The following is an 18,085-nucleotide window of genomic DNA, read 5'->3' as shown; positions in this document are numbered from 1 at the left end:
TGTGAACCTGCTGCTAAGAATGGGTAACACACCAAGCGTTAAAGTCGCTTCTCGTACGGGCAGTCTTGTGGACACGCTTCATGAAATGTCTGGTTCATTGATTTTTTTTAACAACTTAATTCGCTCTTTCATCCACTAAAATACTTTAATCGTCTCATTTGTTTTATTAGAAGCGAATTTAGCCGAAGTGCATCTTGTATTTTATGGAAGAAAACTTTCGATTTTCCATACATTTAACTCCATCCGAATCTCTGAGGTGATGAAGGCCTTTGGTGAACGTAACAATATCCCCGGTTTGAAAATGCGCTTCAACATGGGTTCAACGCTTTGTTGAACCAAATGTCGGGGGCGTTTGAGCAAGTCATTCAACATTGTTCAGAAAGCGTAAAAAATGTTGAAAGTTTATTGAAAGTGTGTTGAATCAAACGTTAGTTGATTTAAACTTTCATTCAACATGGCAGTTGCAGTCAGAAACCGTTTCATCTAACATTTGCCCAACATCCGTTCAACGTTTGTTGAACGAATGAACATTGGTCAAATGTTGAAATCCTTTAAGCGGGCCTTTAGGTGATCCCTGAAACTTGTACAAAACATTGGCGTTACACCGTGGGAAGTATGCCTTAATCGATGAAGTCGTACATTGGTCAACCATAAAAATAGATTACGTTCTTTTTACAGCAAAAGTCTCTGAAATGTTTTATATATATTTTTAAGTTAATCTTTCTTTGGGTCACTTTAATCATTACGAAACATAGCATTGCTAGTAATTACTCCTCGATATCATTGTAGTTGCGTGTAGTGTGTTCATTGTCCTTTGCATTTTATTAAAATTGACATAAACTTCTCAAGTATAAGTCATTAAGAAGCAACATTCAGCCTTGTTAGCTGGACTGTCTAGATTACCTTTCTAAATATACATGATTTTACAAGTATTGCGGTCGAAACTGCATTTGTTGTTGTTGTCTTCCGTAGTCTTAATTTTAGTTACGCTGATCAAACAAACAGGTGTTTTCTCCTGGAACGAATTCAGTGTGAAGCAAAAGTCCTGTTTTTGAACTGTTTCCTCGGAAACAAACCACTGATTAAATATGGACTAATTGGTTTTCAGAAATAACAATGGATTGCTTAAGTCCGGGAAATGCGTGTTGCGTAAGGTTTTGACCTTCAGTTAACCTCTTGCCGAAATTTCCTGGAAATAACTCGTTTACCCATATTTGGTGTAATTTCGCCGTGTTGCAAACCGAATTTGACATAAACCTTAACTTACTTTTACATTCTATAACTTAGATAGCTAGCCGAGTGTAAAGACTTTTTATTTAAAGCTGATTGTTGAGCGGAACACCTATTGTACTAGCAGTCTGTTACATACCAACACGCACACTACAGGCAAGCCGACACTAGCTGGCACGTACTTCGTAGTCGATCTTGTAAGCACGAACGTTCCATTATGTAATTTATGGAAACAGTTGTGGCTAAAGTCCTTATTTATGTTCTTGTTGGATAGATACCAATTGTTGATGGCTAGGGGTTCCTTCGCAACGACCTTTTAACTAAGATTTTCGTCTTCTTTAATTGTGTTAATGTTAAATTTGAATCGACAGAAATGTACTTTTTAACACGAACTGCTGTGTTTTTTTTCCAAGTAAAAATTTGAGCGCGAAGGGAGAGGAGTTTGGACTTGATAAAAGCGGGACGTGCTGGGAATTTTTTGAAAAAAAAAAAAAAAAAAAAAGTCAGGCTTGAACGAGATCTGAACCCATGCCGGTACAGTGCTCTACCAACTGATCTGTCAAGCCAACTGGGAGCTGGTCAGGTTCTGAGTTCATAATATATCCCGTGTAATACATGCATCGTTGTCCGTACTAACTTTCTAACAAAAACGGCGAGCGTGAATAAAGTTTGAGTTGCAAAAAAAAGGAGATGTGCGAAAATCTTCCAAAATTAAACTCAATCAATATAAAGGTTTGCTAAAATAGACTAAAAAAAGTATAAATACCGCAGAAAAATGGGCTAAAATACTTTGCTGTTATGGCGACGTCATGTGTCGTGCGAAAAAAATAAAATAAAAAGATTTTCTTGTCAAAACGTGTCGGAGAAAAGAAAATGAACAGTAACTGACATTCTAGGCCCGCCAAAGTGAAAGTTGAAAAGATTTACACTAAACGGAAGAAACGCCAGTCAAAACTGTGAACGATAAGACCCAACAGCATTCTGGGGAACGTCTCACCAGTTGACTTATTTGCCCTCTGCTTGCAAGAAAATGAAAGCACGTGCGTATTTTAATGGCCAAATTTGCATATTTTATTCGAAGAAAAGAGAAGAGTATGAAATATGCCCATGATAATAATCAGATAACATTTGATCAGCAGGGATTTGCTGAAGCAAAGGCATATAAAAAACCAGGAAAGATAATAATAATAATAATAATAATAATAATAATAATAATAATAATAATAATGATGATGATGATGATGATGATGATGATGATGATGATGATGATGATGATGATGATGATGATGATGATGATGATGATGATAATAATAATAATAATAATAATAATAATAAATCTAATCTAATCACTGATTAGATCTGAGACCGCATCGTCTGAAAGGTCCTATTCTTTGAGATCCTATTTGATCTGGGCCTGATAGACACTGTGCCTCCTTGGTATTCGCCCATCAAACCGCAGCCTGTCTACGAAACAGCGGAGTCACAGGCGTAGTGGGATGTTCCGGTCTATGGGGAATTCGAATAGAGTAGACGCCAGGATCGTCAACAACCAACACAAGCAAGTCATAGCACTGGAAGTGAGCTGCCCCTAAAAGAGCAACCGTGACAAGAAGACGTCAGAGAAGACCAAGAAGTACGAGCCTCTCAGATGGGAGATAAAGCAGAGGTACCCGGGGTATGAATTCGCCCAGTACAACATCATCATAGACGTGTTGGGGGGATGGTCCAAGGACTTAAACGATACGCTACAGAAGTTGGTGGGCAACAGAGCTAAAGATGTGCTCAGGAAGATGCAAAAGGCGTGCCTCTCAGGAACTCTAAACATTGCCGCGCACGTTTAAAGTCGCAACGTAAGGAACTCGCGAAGACTTAGCCGCCAATTGGGCCTTTTTACTTGAGAAAGACATCTTTTAAGTTTTGCTTGATCTCTTCTTTGTGATTAGTTTTTATTAATTTTTATTCACTTTATAGCCCATGGGTTACGCTGCGTTAGCGCCTCGTGATGCTTCTTAACTGTACATAGCATACAGACGTGTTAACTGCTGTTATAATAATAATAAACAGAAAAAGGCTTACCTTGCGTAAATAAACATGGTTCCTTGTAAGCTTGGCTGATTCGATGTTTTAATCCTACTCGAATTCATCCGGACGTGTATCTTTTACTGAGCTACGGTTCGACTTCACTTACTGTCTTTCACAGCCGCCTATGCTGCTTTATAAACAGAAACTACACTTAAGTATCTGCTTCATATTTTGCAAAGCTAAAGGCGTTAAGTGAATACATGGCAAACTTTCGGCTGAACTTTTTCCATTAACTGCATGCGGGCAAATGTGTACTGCACAATGAAACTGGCTTAGACCGACCATTTGCCTGTGTTTGAATATGTCTTCTTGAGCTCAGTGCTCCTATCGATACGTTTGCTCCCTGTAGATGAAGCTAATCGAGAAGACAAATTCAGCTCGTCATTTCTCTTTCTTCTTGCTCGCACAGAACAGTTCCAGCATGTCGCTGCTTCTTCAACTGACTAAATGAATTTAAACATGGCGCGAACGTGCCAACATGATTAACATTCTCTTTACTGATTGATTCATTTCATCTAAAGGTTCCCAATGTATGGTGTGTTTTCAGGGTTAAAATTACGCATATAAGTGTATAGTTACCACAACAATTGAATTTCCAAATAAATTGTCAACTTAAATGATGATTTTCAGTCAATGACTTCTGCTGACGTGCTGTCTTGAAATGGAATCGTTTCGTTGCGTTCTTACTGAAGTTAACTTGAGAATGCATCAGGCTAGACTTTCTCAACTCTCTGTCTAAATCCATGCATGCATTATTATTTCTGAAATCAATTTGCATGCTTACTTGCGAAAGATTTATAAAACTATGGTTTTCTTTACCCGTGTCACATTTTCCAAAAGAAACGCAACTCGCAATTAATTACTTTTGAATTTACTTTCGTCTCACTAGAATGCATGATTTGCGACGTTTCTGTCACGCGTACCTACCCCACAGGGCACCGAAAGAGTCTGGAAACTACAAGCTCACACACCAACTCCTCCCCAGTGTCTTTGCGTCAAACATTATAAATGGTGGGTTGCGTATATTGGCAGAAGGCGTGTCTTTAGTTTCCTCTGCTGTACGAAGTAATATACTGATAGCAAAAATCCTGTACGGCATATGTTACAAGCTTGGCCAACCTTTTCACTGTTCAAAATGAACTGGGACTGAGATATAACTACGAAGCAACGTCTAAAGTACGATTTAACTGTGACTTTAAAAGTGCTGTGGGCGTTTCCAAGAAACGTCACAAAGAAACGTTTTAAAATTGACCGTACATGCACGCCGCCGTCGATTGAGCTTACGACAATAGCATGGTAGCTAGTTCTATAAGAGGATACGTAATTAACTCCTCAGTTTTCTTGGCAATTGTGTGGGAACAAGAAACGTGAAGCGCATTATCATTTTCCCGGTATACAGGTTAGGTATAAGGCGAAACATCAGCGAGCGGAGCGAGCCGGGCGCAGCCTGGGATCTCTCCCCCAGACCGCGCCGGCTCGCCTCGCCGATTTTTCTCTTATCCCTATGCCCCACTTGGAGCCAGTTCACAGGCTATGCAAAGACGTTCAAGGTCCACGTCAAAGATAGCTTGAGCGCAGATGTGTTCTATCTATCTATGCAGGTAGCCTGCAGACAGGTTCAAACATGCGCTTATTTAGCCAAGCGCCGCGTATGTTATACAGGGCAGGGTGCAGGCTTTTTATACAAATATAATTTCAAATGAATGAATATATGAAACATATATATTTGAACACCGGGTGACAGATTATAAAATAGACGAACGACCCTGGCAGTTATCTACGCAACTTATAATGGAGTTGTGAAAAGAAAGCTTGAAACAAAAAAAAAAACAAAAACAAAAAAAACAACAAAAAAAAAAAAACACGAATTCGTGCTTGGCGGGATTCGCCGACCCATGACCTCTGCGCTCCACCAACTAAATAAGTAAATAACTGCGAGGGTGGTTCGTCTATTAAATCTGTCCGGCCTGCAGTCTAATGTACATATTTTCTCAGTTTTCATAAATACTCGCCTCGCCGATTTTTCTCTTTTATCCCTATGCCCCACTTGGGAGCCAGTTCACAGGCTATGCAAAGAGGACAATGAATACAATAAAATCTGCAATTCCACAGCGACAAACCAATGAGTGGTGCCGGATCACTTGTAGACCTGGATCAGCAAATTATCTCAAATACAAAATATTAACGGCAGACTGGTCCCAACGGCGGAGGCGACGAGCTTGATAGAACAAACAACAAAAGCTAGAATAACTGAAATATATTTGTGCCCGATATTTCGGTTTGCAATACAAACCTTCCTCAGGGGCTGAACGAAAAAGAAAAGTGAGAAACATGCAAAGAGGTTCAAGGTCCACGTCAAAGATAGCTTGAGCGCAGATAGCCAAGGGTGGAGGCTTTTTATACATATATTATTTTAAATGAATATGAATATATGAAACATATACTGATTGACTGTAGGACCTTTCTGAAAACCACGTTACGCGATGGAAGCTTCCCAATAAAATATTATTATTATTATTATTATTATTATTATTATTATTATTATTATTATTATTATTATTATAAAAGTGCTGTGGGCGTTTCCAAGAAACGTCACAAAGAAACGTTTTAAAATTGACCGTACATGCACGCCGCATACGGCATATGCTTATTATTATTATTATTATTATTATTATTATTATTATTATTATTATTATTATTATTATTATTATTATTATTATTTTGAACCCCGAGTGACAGATTATAGAATAAACGAACGACCCTGGCATTTATTTACGTAGCTTCTAAAGGAGTTGTGAAAAGAAAGCCTGAAAAAAAAAAAATTAATAAATAAATAAAAAATCATGCTTGACCTCTGCGATACCAGTGCAGTGCTCTGCCAACTACATAAGTAAATAACTGCAAGGGTCGCTCGTCTATTAAATCTGTCTGGCCTGCAGTTCAAGTGTATGCATTTTCATATATTCATACTAATTTATTCATCCTCCATGGATATATAACGAATATGACGAGCTTCCAGCTGGCTTGATAGCTCAGAGCTCAGTTGGTAGAGCACTGCACCGGCATCGCGGAGATCATGGGTTCGCTCGGCTTTCTTTTTTTTACAAGCCTTTTTGCAAGGTGAGTCTTTGGTTTTAGATTTACGTCAAAGAAAGCACCCGGGGCGGGGAGTACTCCCAAAAAAATTGGGGTGTGTGGCCCGCTACCCAAAACCCTTACCCTATTTATGACCAAAATCTGCGATTTTCCCTACCCTATTTATGACCTGACCAAAAATTTGATACCCTATTTATGAACTGATAGTGTCTGGTCAACTTCAGTTCAAAACTCCCCTGGAGCCCAGTGCGTGACCGGAGCGCGTGACAAGCCGTTGCGGCACGTACACAGTTGCCGTAAACATCATAATGAAGAAGTAGTTTCTTCCAAAAAAAAAATCTAAGACTAGAGTGCAAAAATCGATACCCTATTTATTACCAAAATGGCGGCAAAATGGCTAAAATCGATACCCTATTTATGACCAATGTGGCTGAAAAACCATACCCTATGGCACCGCACATACCTATATAGCCCATATAAGGGAGTACCCCCCCCCCCCCCCCCCTTCGGAGAAAGCAACTATGTTGCAGTACTGAGATAGAACGCTGGATCCAAACCAAGCAATGGAATAATTTGTACGTGGGGCCTTTATCACAAAATACCCACTATCTAGGCTCGATTAGTTACCAGCCGCTGTTCGGTTCGAATTCGGTAAATAAGCCAAACCCGAGGGGGCCTATCTCTAATCACGCGACCGAAAACTTCACGGAACGAGACGAAAATACATTAAAATCTCGACTGTACCCCTATCCAGAGGGGGTGGGGGTGGAAGGCCACTGAAATTAATATTTTGCCACAGATTCGATTCGTTTCATGTGTCGACACTGATGTGTCGGTGAGAATAATTTAACAAATAAAGCCTGCAAAACCCTGCTTTACAGTGTAATTGAATGTATGTCCTCATGCTGGTTTGAGTGGAGGTTTTACAGAAATTAGTTCATTTTATTGCCTTTTTTGCGCAATGTTTTCCTACGGGAATCTGAAATCGTTTCACCTCCGAAATTAAAGTCCAGAGTTTTCCCGGGATTTCCCTGTGTGTCCGTAATATTACGGAGAATCCCATTGGTAGATCGTCCACCATACTCCTCCATACCGGTTTATTCTCTGTTCCAGTGGACCTATAAGATGGCCGCTGATTGGTCAATTGCACGTGGGCATTGCATGGACCTTTGGCAGCATATGTCGAAAGAGCTCCCTAATATGGCGGATGGAAAATTACATCGATAAAGGGGTTGATTTTGGTGAAAATTGCCCACATTTAGTCTTGCTTTGCAAATTCAGTACACGAAGTCATTCAGAGCTCTTAGCATTTCAACGGTAAGACATTTAACCATGCGTGTAAAATTATTATCGTTAAAAATTAGGCTGCACCATCGTAACACTAGTCAAACTCGTCAAACCAGTCGGGAAAAAAAACGCGACCCTCGCTAAACAAGTTGAAAGGTTGTCGTTGCTCACGCGTGTACCCAGAACCTTGGTTCGTCTCACGCTAGAGGTCTTGCTGTGGTCAAATTTAGCTCCGTTTTGGTGGATTTGTATTGATCTTACATGTCGTTCTTCGGAATTCGTAAATTTTGCCGTTTAGCTAGGCTAAACGAAGCGAAAGTTTCGTGGGAAAATGTTGGATGTGACCTGAATAGGGAAACCACTGGACGCGGGGCTATCCGTCAACGATCTCTGGCTATCGTCCACGGGCAAACTGCTTCATCTTCGTTGTTTTCTCAATTGCAAACTTAAAGGTTAAAGTCGTTCGTAACCTGTTGCGAAAACATTCGAGTTTGATAAATTTTGAGACGATCGATGCAGACAATTGCGACTTGGTAGCTCATTATCTTGTCCGTTGGCCGTATGATGGCGAAATTATCAGAGTAAGATTGTCCGAAATGATCTTATGTAGCGTAGTTTAAACACCTTAATGAAACGCTTGTTATTAAGTTTATTTTTTTTTGCGGAATAAGCAGTTGTTTGAGTTGTAGCTTGTGCCTACTGAGCTTTCAACTTCGAGGCTCACGATCAGTTTGCATAATAATTTTCTAGCCTATACAGGCTTGCTTTTTCTGGTTATTTCAATAAGCTGAGTATTTAAGATTACGATACAGCTAAAAGATTAGCTTAGCTATTACAAGGAACCAGGAGATCAGGACAAGTTGCTCATGAAAAGTTATGCACATGTACGGCATTTAACTTAATTAATGCTTGAAACGAGAATGACGCAACATGATGTTTAGCTTCCTGAGCTATTTTTGTTATCATGCGTGGAAACCATAGTGCAACTTGATCCCTGGAGTGTGGTAGTTTTGCTTGTTTTGAGCCATTTGGGCAGATGTAAACTTGAAGTGAGAGTGTAAAATGCAAAGTTGTTTGTCTTTCTTTCTGCTTTGATCCTTCTGGTAACTTGACCAGAAATGCAAGCTTGTCAATGTCAGTTCAGTATAGTACACTTGCCAGTAACAAAATATTTGGTTGCATGACACTGTTCATAAGTACATCCTTGAGTTGCTTTGTTGTGTAACATTGTTGTACAGTTTTTCTTTTGATGAGCCTGATTGGTTCAAAAAAATGCAAAGCATAATAATATTACAGTCAACTCTTGCCTTGCGGTCATCTCACTATTTCGGACACCCCGATAATACAGACAGCAGCTAAATTCCTGGCAAAAAAAAAAAATAACAGACGTTTGACTGAAGTATCCGCTATTATGGACTCTTGCTTATTAAGAACACTATCTCGCAGTCCTGAGGGTGTCTGCAAGAAAGGGAGTTGACTTGACCATATATTTTTGCTTTCACAGTTGAGTCAGGTGCATATTGTTACATTACTGCTCCAAAATTTTGATTTTAAAATTTGAGTCATCCAAATTTTGTTATGTTTGTAGGAAAGTTGTTAAACCCTTACAATATTGTTCCTGACCAATGAATGTTTTGTTAACCAACAATAAATATAATCGTGCTTCCATGTTATGCCTGGTGTCTTCATCCTATGTAAACTGATTTTGCACAACAAAGCATCTTGGAGGGAATTTTGTTGTCAAGCAGATCTTTTTCTTGATGAGAATAAAAGAAAACCTAATAAGAGAATTTAGTTACTGTATGGGTGCATGAAAAATAATGGTCAAACTGACATACAAATGTGGTACCTTTTGTACTCTTTGCATGTTACTCATTGCAAACAATAGTTGGAGTTGAAATAGAAAATGGTATCATCAATTTGTGTACAGCTCAGCTGATGCAATTCTGGAGAAAACTAAATGCTGGAGGCTACCAGTCTTGCTCAGCATACTTCATCTGTTCATTTTCAACATTTTGACATTTTCATAACAAAAATTACATAAATGGAGAAATGATAGTTTAAAAAAATACCTGGTCACTAAATTAGATCAGGCCATAAAAGAAAATATTTGACTTTCATTCATGGCACAGAAACCCTGTTAGTCTTGTTCCATATGCCAGGAACACCATCTTTATCTGCCTTGCTCAATTGGTTTGATAACTGCATGTTATATCGGTCTAACAAGAACAACTTTTCCCTTAGTCTCAACTGCTGTTTCATTAAACCATGGGGCTTGGTCGTCAAGATACTGCACCCGCGCTGGAGCTGGTACATTGCATTAATAACGACAAAGGTTCAAGGTCCCATACCCCGTCTGTGCCTTCGTCACCTCTGACGCTGATTGAAAAAATTCATCAAAAGATTGCTTCTAATGAAAAGTTCTTCAGCCTAGAATTCTTCCCTCCGAGAACACCCAATGGAGCCTCGAATTTGATTGCCAAGTTTGACAGGATATCTAGAGGGTGCCCTTTGTTCTGTGACGTGACGTGGCATCCTGCTGGGGATCCCGGTGGTGATAAGGAAACCAGTTCAATGACTATAGCGAGTGCGGCTGTCAATTACTGTGGTATTGACACCATGTTGCACATCACCTGTGCCAACACGGTGAAAGCGACGGTGACAAAGCACTTGATAAAGGCCAAGACTCTGGGAATAAGGAATGTGCTTGCTCTTCGTGGTGGTATGTTAAACGTCGTTACTTTACTGTCTGTGGTATCTAAAATGCTGCAAGTAACGATCATGGGTCATTTAATAATACCAAACCAACATTGATCTAGATCAGACAAAATCCTACATGTAGGCTTTATGTGGTGGGACATACAGGTAATTGCCATTTTGTACGTGAATAAAATTCCACCTTGTGCATATTTATTCTGTCCACTAGGATGGACAGGTTACATGTTCAGCCATAATAGCTCATCTCACAAATATATGTTTTGAATTGAGTAGAACTTGTGATATTGGAAAATGATGCTGTTCTCAAAGCATTTTAGTGTAAAAGCACTTGTTTGTACCAAGAATATTTCAAGTTGACAATTTGTAGGTGGAAGTCATTTTAAAAGAATGTTGAAAGTTTGGTGATTGATTGACTGCCTTTTGTAAGTAGACTTGCACTGGGCTACACAATGTAATATTTAATCGAACCAAATGCTTTTTAATTTAAACTCAAGAACCAATATTGTCTGAAGTCAACACACAATTCATACCAATGTGTTGAAGCTGTGTTAATAGGCTTTTTATCACACTCCATGTGATTATTCCATTAATTAAAGATTCTGTGTTTTACACAACCCACGCAAATCTTCAGCATCAATTTTTGTTGTTTTTGTTGTCAATCCTTATATATATTCAGCCCCTGAGGTCCCAATGTGAAGTTTCTTGATAGTATTTTAATAACCTTTCCACACTACTTCTATAAGAAAAGTATGGTGGCAAGATAGGAGAATTTGTTTGTTGATGTTAGGGTTAAAAGGTTAAGGTACGTTTGGTGCCTTTATTTAGGTTCTGGGATGAAGAAGGTTGGACAGAAATTTCAAAAAAAAAAAAAAAAAAAAAATCAACAACAACAACAACAACAACTCAACCCTTGCTAATAACGATTTTGTTAATTTTTAGATCCAGTAGATGGTGATGAGTGGGAGGCCCTTGATGATGGTTTGGCTTACGGTACAGACATGGTTAGACACATCCGACAGGAGTTTGGTGATAGTTTTACCATCTGTGTTGCAGGTAAAGATAAGTCAGTCATGATCAATCATTCAAGAGTTTTGTTAAATCAGATTCAAAATGGATAGCATACAATGTAAAGGGAACTTGAGAAATTGGTTTTAAAGCAACAAATTTGTAAATTAAATTTTATATTATTTGTTTGGTTTTGTTTCCAACAGGTTACCCTAATGGTCACCCAGACTGCTCAAATTATGAGGAAGACTTGCAACATCTAAAGGAAAAGGTGGATGCTGGCGCTGATTTCATTATCACACAATTGTTCTTTGAAAACAAGACCTTCTTCAAGTTTCTGAAAGATTGCCGGGATATTGGTATCACTGTGCCCATCATACCTGGACTTATGCCAATTCAGGTAATAACTAATGTCTTCAATACTGTCAGACATATTGACATCTTATAAAAAAAATTGTCATCAAATTGTTCGACTCCACTGTGGAAATACAAGTATGCACCAAATTACAAAGGGACTGATGTCATTTCATGAATGTGTAGTTCCAGAAAATATCCATACCCCCACCACGGAGGGAATTTCACATAGGACCCCCCACCCCCCAGGATTTTCCATTTTCGAGGTATTTTTTGACCCCCCCACCCCTTCGGAAATTCCTCAAATACAGAATACACCCCCACCCCCCTCTGGAAAAGTTTTATTTCAAAAGAACGCCTCAACAATCAGTTTGATGTGAACATTTCAGAAATATCAAGAACTGCCTACACGAGGAGAAAATATGCGTTATCGAAGAGCGCGTGTTTCACCGGTAGAGTTTGCCAAAAAGCTCTTGATACTGAAATAATTGTTGTGTTTTATATTTACCTGTGGTCATTGACATCAAACTTTACCGTTTAGCTTCGCTGAAGATTTTAAATCTAAATTGTTAGAATAAGTCCGGCAATGCAAAAATGTATTTTCATTTAATTTGCATATGTCATGTTTATGTTCCTATGCAAATTTGTAGGAGATCAAAAGGATTTGATTATCGCTTTAGTTCTACTCAATCGATATTTCTCATGGTAATCATTCAGTCTAGTTATTTTAGTATTGGACAAAATAAGCATTAGCAGGACAGGGAGACAAATTGACCTTTCAGATCGTAACTTGAAACCGCAGACGAAAACGAAATTAGCATGTTCACGTTCTTATGCAAATTTTGTATGAGATCAATAACGCATCAAAATAATGTCAAATTGGCTCTATTTTGTTGAATTTTGGCATAGAAATTAAGTTAGTAGTTTTGGACTTTGAGTTGGAATACTTTGGACAAAATAAAATTTAACACGGGTCAATTTTGACAAACCATTTATAATTGACTGCGGGAATTGACCTTTGCCCGTAACTTTACGCAACATACAAAAATAACAACAAATATTTCAATGCTTTATGTAAAATTGGGGCTTTCACTTTATAGCCATACAAAAGTTTCCCTTTTAAACATTGATACAGATATTTCAATTGTTGCCAGTGAACAATATTTTTCTACGCAAGAAAGTTTCACAAACAACAGTTTTATAATAACTGAGTCACGCAACGCAGACATAGATTTCTTGTCTCACTTGGACTACTTCGCTTAGAAAGGCTTTTCGGAGAAGGGAAACGTGTTTTTAATGTAACAAGGGTTTCTTTAAAACAGTTAAACAAAGTAACGTCTTCAAGAAACATCTACAAGTTGGCTAAATTGGTAAGTTACTATTTTGAACAACTATGTCTGACATGAAGTTGACCCTCTGGAAGCTTATCCAATCATTCACCCCTCCCCCCCTCTGGAATTTCCTGAGCCATTGACCCCCCCCCACCCCTCTGGAATTTCCAATTCCCTCCGTGGTGGGGGTATGGATATTTTCTGGAACCACACAATCAGATGTAGTAATTGTAGTCAGGGTAAAAGAAAATGTTACAGGGTTCTGAGGCCATTGGCCATTCTGAGTGAAACAGTGACCTTTTTGGGGGCTTACAATTAGCAACTGTCTTCCAGTGGAGCCTGAATAAATTTTAACAGGGCTTTTAAAGCAGAGAAGAAAATTATTAGACTTTTTTGGTTGTGCTCTCAGGGCCATGGGTTTTTATTTTTGCTCAAGTTTTAGCCCAATTCAACTTTTTTGGGATCCAACAACCTTGTCTCAATTTCACTACCACACCCCGACCCCCCAACCTCCAACACCAATATACCTAAGCACCCCCTGGATACCACAGTCATTTCATAGAATTCTTCTGAACAGAAATCTTCTGGAGTAAAGTATAACTTCTTGAATTTTAAATTCATGTAGTGACTGTGTATTTCTTTCTCTCAGGGTTATGCTTCTCTTCGTCACCTTGTGAAGCTTTCAAGGTTAGAAGTTCCACAGTGGATCGTTGATGCCATTGAACCAATCAAGGATGATGACGAGGCCATACGTAAGTATGGTGTTAAACTTGGAATTGAGATGGCACGTGAACTGCTGGCCAGTGATGAGATACCAGGATTGCACTTTTACACCCTGAACCGAGAAGTTGCCACCAAAGAAATTCTCACGGCCTTAGACCTGTGGTGTCAGGACCCGGCAGCCAGCAGACCATTGCCATGGAAGCCATCTGCAAACAAGAAAAGGATTTGCGAGGATGTGAGGCCCATCTTCTGGGCATCAAGGCCAAAGAGTTACATGTACCGTACTTCAGACTGGGATGAGTTTCCTAATGGGAGATGGGGGAACTCTTCGTCACCTGCCTTTGGTGATTTGACAGACCATCACTTGTTTTACCTACGAAGCAGATCGAAAAAGGATGACTTGCTGAAAATGTGGGGCCAGGAGCTTGCTGGAGTGGATGATGTGTTTGAAGTCTTCAAATGTTACATTTCTGGAGAAAAAAACAAGTCTGATGTGAAGGTAGAAATAATAATAATAATAATAATAATAATAATAATAATAATAATAATAATAATAATAATAATAATAATAATAATAATAATAATAATAATAGATCCACTGGGTGGCTCTTCCCTGTTAAATTACAATAATTATGATTACAAAATAAATCAAATTAAATTAAATTAATAGTTATTTACAAATTATACAGTAGAAACAGGATTAACGGAAACGAATTACAGTAAAACTAACTAATGGCTTTGTACTCTGTTTCTTGAGAGTCTTAAAAAGGTTCTGTAATCTTTACAGTTTCTGGTAGATTGTTAAACAGTTTCTACGCATTATCTTGGAGAGTGCCATTTTCGGTCGAGACCACCAATCTAATTGAATTGCTTGAGCGCAGTTCCTTGGGGCATTCCTGTTTTATTATTTTAAGATAATCTGGCCAGGTCTCGGTGTTATGCAAAGCTTTAAAACATGATTTCAGGAGGTTCAGATCTCTTCTCTTATTGATTGGAAGCCATCCGATTTTAAGTACATCCCGAAAGTTCGGGGATTTTGTTGGAAATCAGTCATTTTTGGTCATCTTCCAGACAAAAAACTGCATCAATATTTTATCAGATCTAGAATCCCTAAACCAACGATTAATAAATACTAATTTTCTGTTTACTAAAAGTTATTTAGGCAAGTAAATGACTATATATGTAAAGTAAACAACATGCTTCAAGCCAGGAATTAAAAACTGGAGCCAATTAAAAAGAAAAAGTTTTACAGTTGTAGCTAACAAACTGTGCAGTTAAAATTGTTATCTCAAAAAACAGTCATTGTTAGAACTATTCAGTGAGGATTATAGGACTGGTTTTTATAAACCCTTTAATATTGTGTTCTTTCTTGTGTTTCCATCTTGAAGCAAGGGCCTCGCTTGTAGGTTACAAATGTTTAGCAATTTATGAAGTTGGCCCCTGGGTGTCCTAGGAGCATGTGTCTGGTAACATTTTTAAAGGATTAAATGAAATTTAATTCAAAGCCTTAAATGTTGCTTTGAATCTGTATACAGGTAACTTCTCTTCCATGGAATGATGAAACGGTGGCTGCAGAAACATCTATGATCAAAGAAAAACTGGAATTTCTAAACAGCAAGGGAATCCTCACAATTAACAGTCAGCCACAAATCAATGCTGCACCGTCAAGTGATCCCATGGTGGGTTGGGGAGGCAGTGGTGGATACATCTACCAGAAGGTATTATCAATCAAGAATATATTAATTTTTGACTGTATACAGTGTAACTGCTGTAAAACCCGTGGTAAATTCACAGGGATGTATGATGCAGTACATTTTTCCTTGTGTACTTTTTAATGTGTAGTTTCAAAGAATATCCATACCACACCCCCTCCTCCTTCACATGAAAGCTCCCACCTCTTCCCACAGAAGGGATTGGAAATTTCGGTTGGAAATTCCTAGGGTAAAGCTAACTTGAAATTTTAAATACAAAAATAAGTGTACATGTAGCAAAAACGGCAGTACTTTTTTGTTTTAACAGGCATATTTGGAGTTCTTTACCTGCAAAGAGGTTGTCGACATTCTCCTTGAAGTTTTGAAGGAATATCCACAAGTCAACTATCATGTAGTAAATCGTGAGGTGAGTTGTATTACCCTTGTATTCCTGTCCCCATCAAAAGCACCAGACATACTATTCAGCTGCTACTTTGTGCATGTGCTAATGAGTGCTTGATCAGGGGTGGTGCAGGGCAGCAGGGGAAGACCGCCCCCCCCCCCCCCGGTACTTTAACTTGCTATCTTGCTAAATTTATAACCACATTCAGAGAACAATATGCAACTTCGAGTGGAAAGTTGGATTGTATACTGTCATAAGAGTAGAAAGCAGTTTAATGGTTAAACCAAAAGTGTATAACTGGCATTTTAAAGTTTTTGGAAATGTTTAATCCAGATCTCCCGCCCTCCCTCTACACCTTACGAAAATCTTCAACTGCTATGGACAACAGACAATTTAAATAATGGAATGCAGAGAGCCTTTTGTGCCACAATTTTGGCAAAAACTTAGGCAAAAACTCGGTAAGGATGATGAGCCAAAAAAATTAATCTACAGCAAGTATTCAGAAGTTACATCTTACACGTAAATACCGTGGCTGCTCCAGTCCATTACTCTCTTCTGTGAGTTTGGTACCTTGAAAGAATGCTCTTGTTTTCATTTTCTTTACTCATGTGCAGTGTTGAATTATTTTGTTTTGTTTAACTTTGTTAGGGATCAGTGAATGTGACAAATGCGGATAAGTTTTCCCCTATTGCCGTCACGTGGGGTGTGTTTCCTGGAAAAGAGATTGTTCAACCAACAGTTGTTGACCCAATCAGTTTTGAGTTCTGGAAAGTAAGTATTTTGATTTTGTGAAATTCACGGTTATACATTGTAGTCTTCTTTATTTTGAACCTGGGACAAATAAGAGAGAACTTTCAATGACTTAATACTGTTAGACTTGTTAATTTATTGTTATGGGTTTAGGTGTATTCTTTAGGGTATTCTTGTAATGGCATGTTAAGAAATCAGCGTTGTTGTTATGTTTCCTTTAGGATGAGGCATTTGACCTTTGGCAGCATCGGTGGGGCAAACTTTACCCCGACGATTCAACATCGAGGCTTGTCATAGACGACATCTGCAAGAACTACTATCTTGTCAACCTGGTGGACAATGACTTCATCAAGGGAAGTTGCTTGTGGGAGGCACTCGAGAGAACAGTTCATTTGAGAGAGGTGCGGCAAAACAACCGTGCAGTTCTGATGGAAACATGATTTACACAAGGAATTCGAGTTGATTGACGAGATATTAACAATGATTGCAAGATGTTGCACATTCACTGGTTTTAATACGTACCTCTGTATTATTATATTCTGCAGAGTCGGAAAACGTTGACGGAGTCTCGGTGACGAATTGAAGACTGAAAGATGAAACAGAAAGTACTTATAATTTATACTTTCCGAAAGTTGTTGATCCCCCGAAAGGATGTAAAACCTTGAATTCGTTCAGATTACCGTTTCTGTATCGATGACACTCGATTACTAGACTCGGAAGAAGCTAAATTATGGCCGAGTAGTTTATAATTACCTTCAGATAACTAAATAATGGTATTTATGTAGACTCGGCCAAACGACTCGTTCTACCGTTAAGTCTCGATTGCAAGCACGGAGTGCTCAATAATGAAAATTACAGAATTGCGTACAAAAAATATTTTAATATACATGCAATAACTCTGAAACTATTTATTTAAGTGTCAGGTGAGGGGAATTGTAAAATTGAGGGTGGTGGGGTGGGGAGACAAATCTTTTTTTTTCCTACCTAATTTGACTGAAGCTTTCTATGGGTTAACGTGAGGTCGGTTGTAGATTACAAGATATTTATTTGTTTTGTTGTAAACGCTATGCGCCAAAGCAGGAATTTTTGTGTTTTGTACATTGTACAGTATGCCGCAAGACCCGCCCCGTCCCCCACCCCCCGAATCAAATAGAACACGCCCGTCGCCCTAATTCACAGTACATAGACACGAAAACACTGACAATTAATCTAAAGTCAGAAGGGAGAATAAAATAATGTTGATTACACTCAGAGTTTTTTTCTTCAGGGGAAATTTCTTCTGAAAGACGGAAGCCAAATAACTTGGAACGTAGATTTTTATAGTAACATTAGTCTAGCAGAGCAAAAAATTTGGAATTTTTAATAAACTTGCGACGTTTACCATATCCAAAGACCTGTTCTTATTAATAGGGTAG

The 18,085-nt window shown here is 38.5% G+C and overlaps 1 protein-coding gene and 1 long non-coding RNA gene across 4 annotated transcripts in view; one reads left to right on the top strand and one right to left on the bottom strand.

Annotated features, from left to right (window-relative positions):
* Positions 1-13,171, bottom strand: part of LOC146473879 (uncharacterized) — a 170,469-nt gene extending 157,298 nt beyond the window's left edge. Inside the window, exon 1 of the long non-coding RNA XR_014866323.1 lies at positions 12,570-13,171. This is a non-coding gene — a long non-coding RNA (uncharacterized LOC146473879). The remainder of the gene's footprint in view (positions 1-12,569) is intronic.
* LOC146473878 (methylenetetrahydrofolate reductase (NADPH)-like) lies at positions 7,568-18,055 on the top strand. Of its 3 annotated transcripts, XM_085117865.1 has the most exons (10): positions 7,568-7,725; positions 9,940-10,417; positions 11,353-11,466; positions 11,625-11,818; positions 13,753-14,325; positions 15,362-15,544; positions 15,846-15,944; positions 16,569-16,691; positions 16,892-17,071; positions 17,216-18,055. In XM_085117865.1, the coding sequence occupies exons 2-10, from the start codon at positions 9,964-9,966 to the stop codon at positions 17,243-17,245; spliced, it is 1,950 nt and encodes a 649-aa protein (XP_084973991.1). In that variant the 5' UTR covers positions 7,568-7,725; positions 9,940-9,963; the 3' UTR covers positions 17,246-18,055. The 3 variants fall into 3 exon arrangements, with proteins under 3 accessions (XP_084973991.1, XP_084973989.1, XP_084973990.1); XM_085117863.1 differs by having other exon boundaries at positions 16,892-18,055; XM_085117864.1 differs by lacking the exon at positions 7,568-7,725 and adding an exon at positions 7,847-8,276 and having other exon boundaries at positions 16,892-18,055.
* The last annotated feature ends 30 nt before the right edge of the window (positions 18,056-18,085 follow it).

The sequence above is a fragment of the Pavona decussata genome, unplaced genomic scaffold, assembly GCF_977016875.1.
Source record: "Pavona decussata unplaced genomic scaffold, jaPavDecu1.1 SCAFFOLD_92, whole genome shotgun sequence".
Taxonomy (NCBI): Eukaryota; Metazoa; Cnidaria; class Anthozoa; order Scleractinia; family Agariciidae; genus Pavona; species Pavona decussata.
The sequence above is the reverse complement of the archived record's forward strand: the minus strand, read 5'-3'. Positions and strand labels throughout refer to the sequence as shown.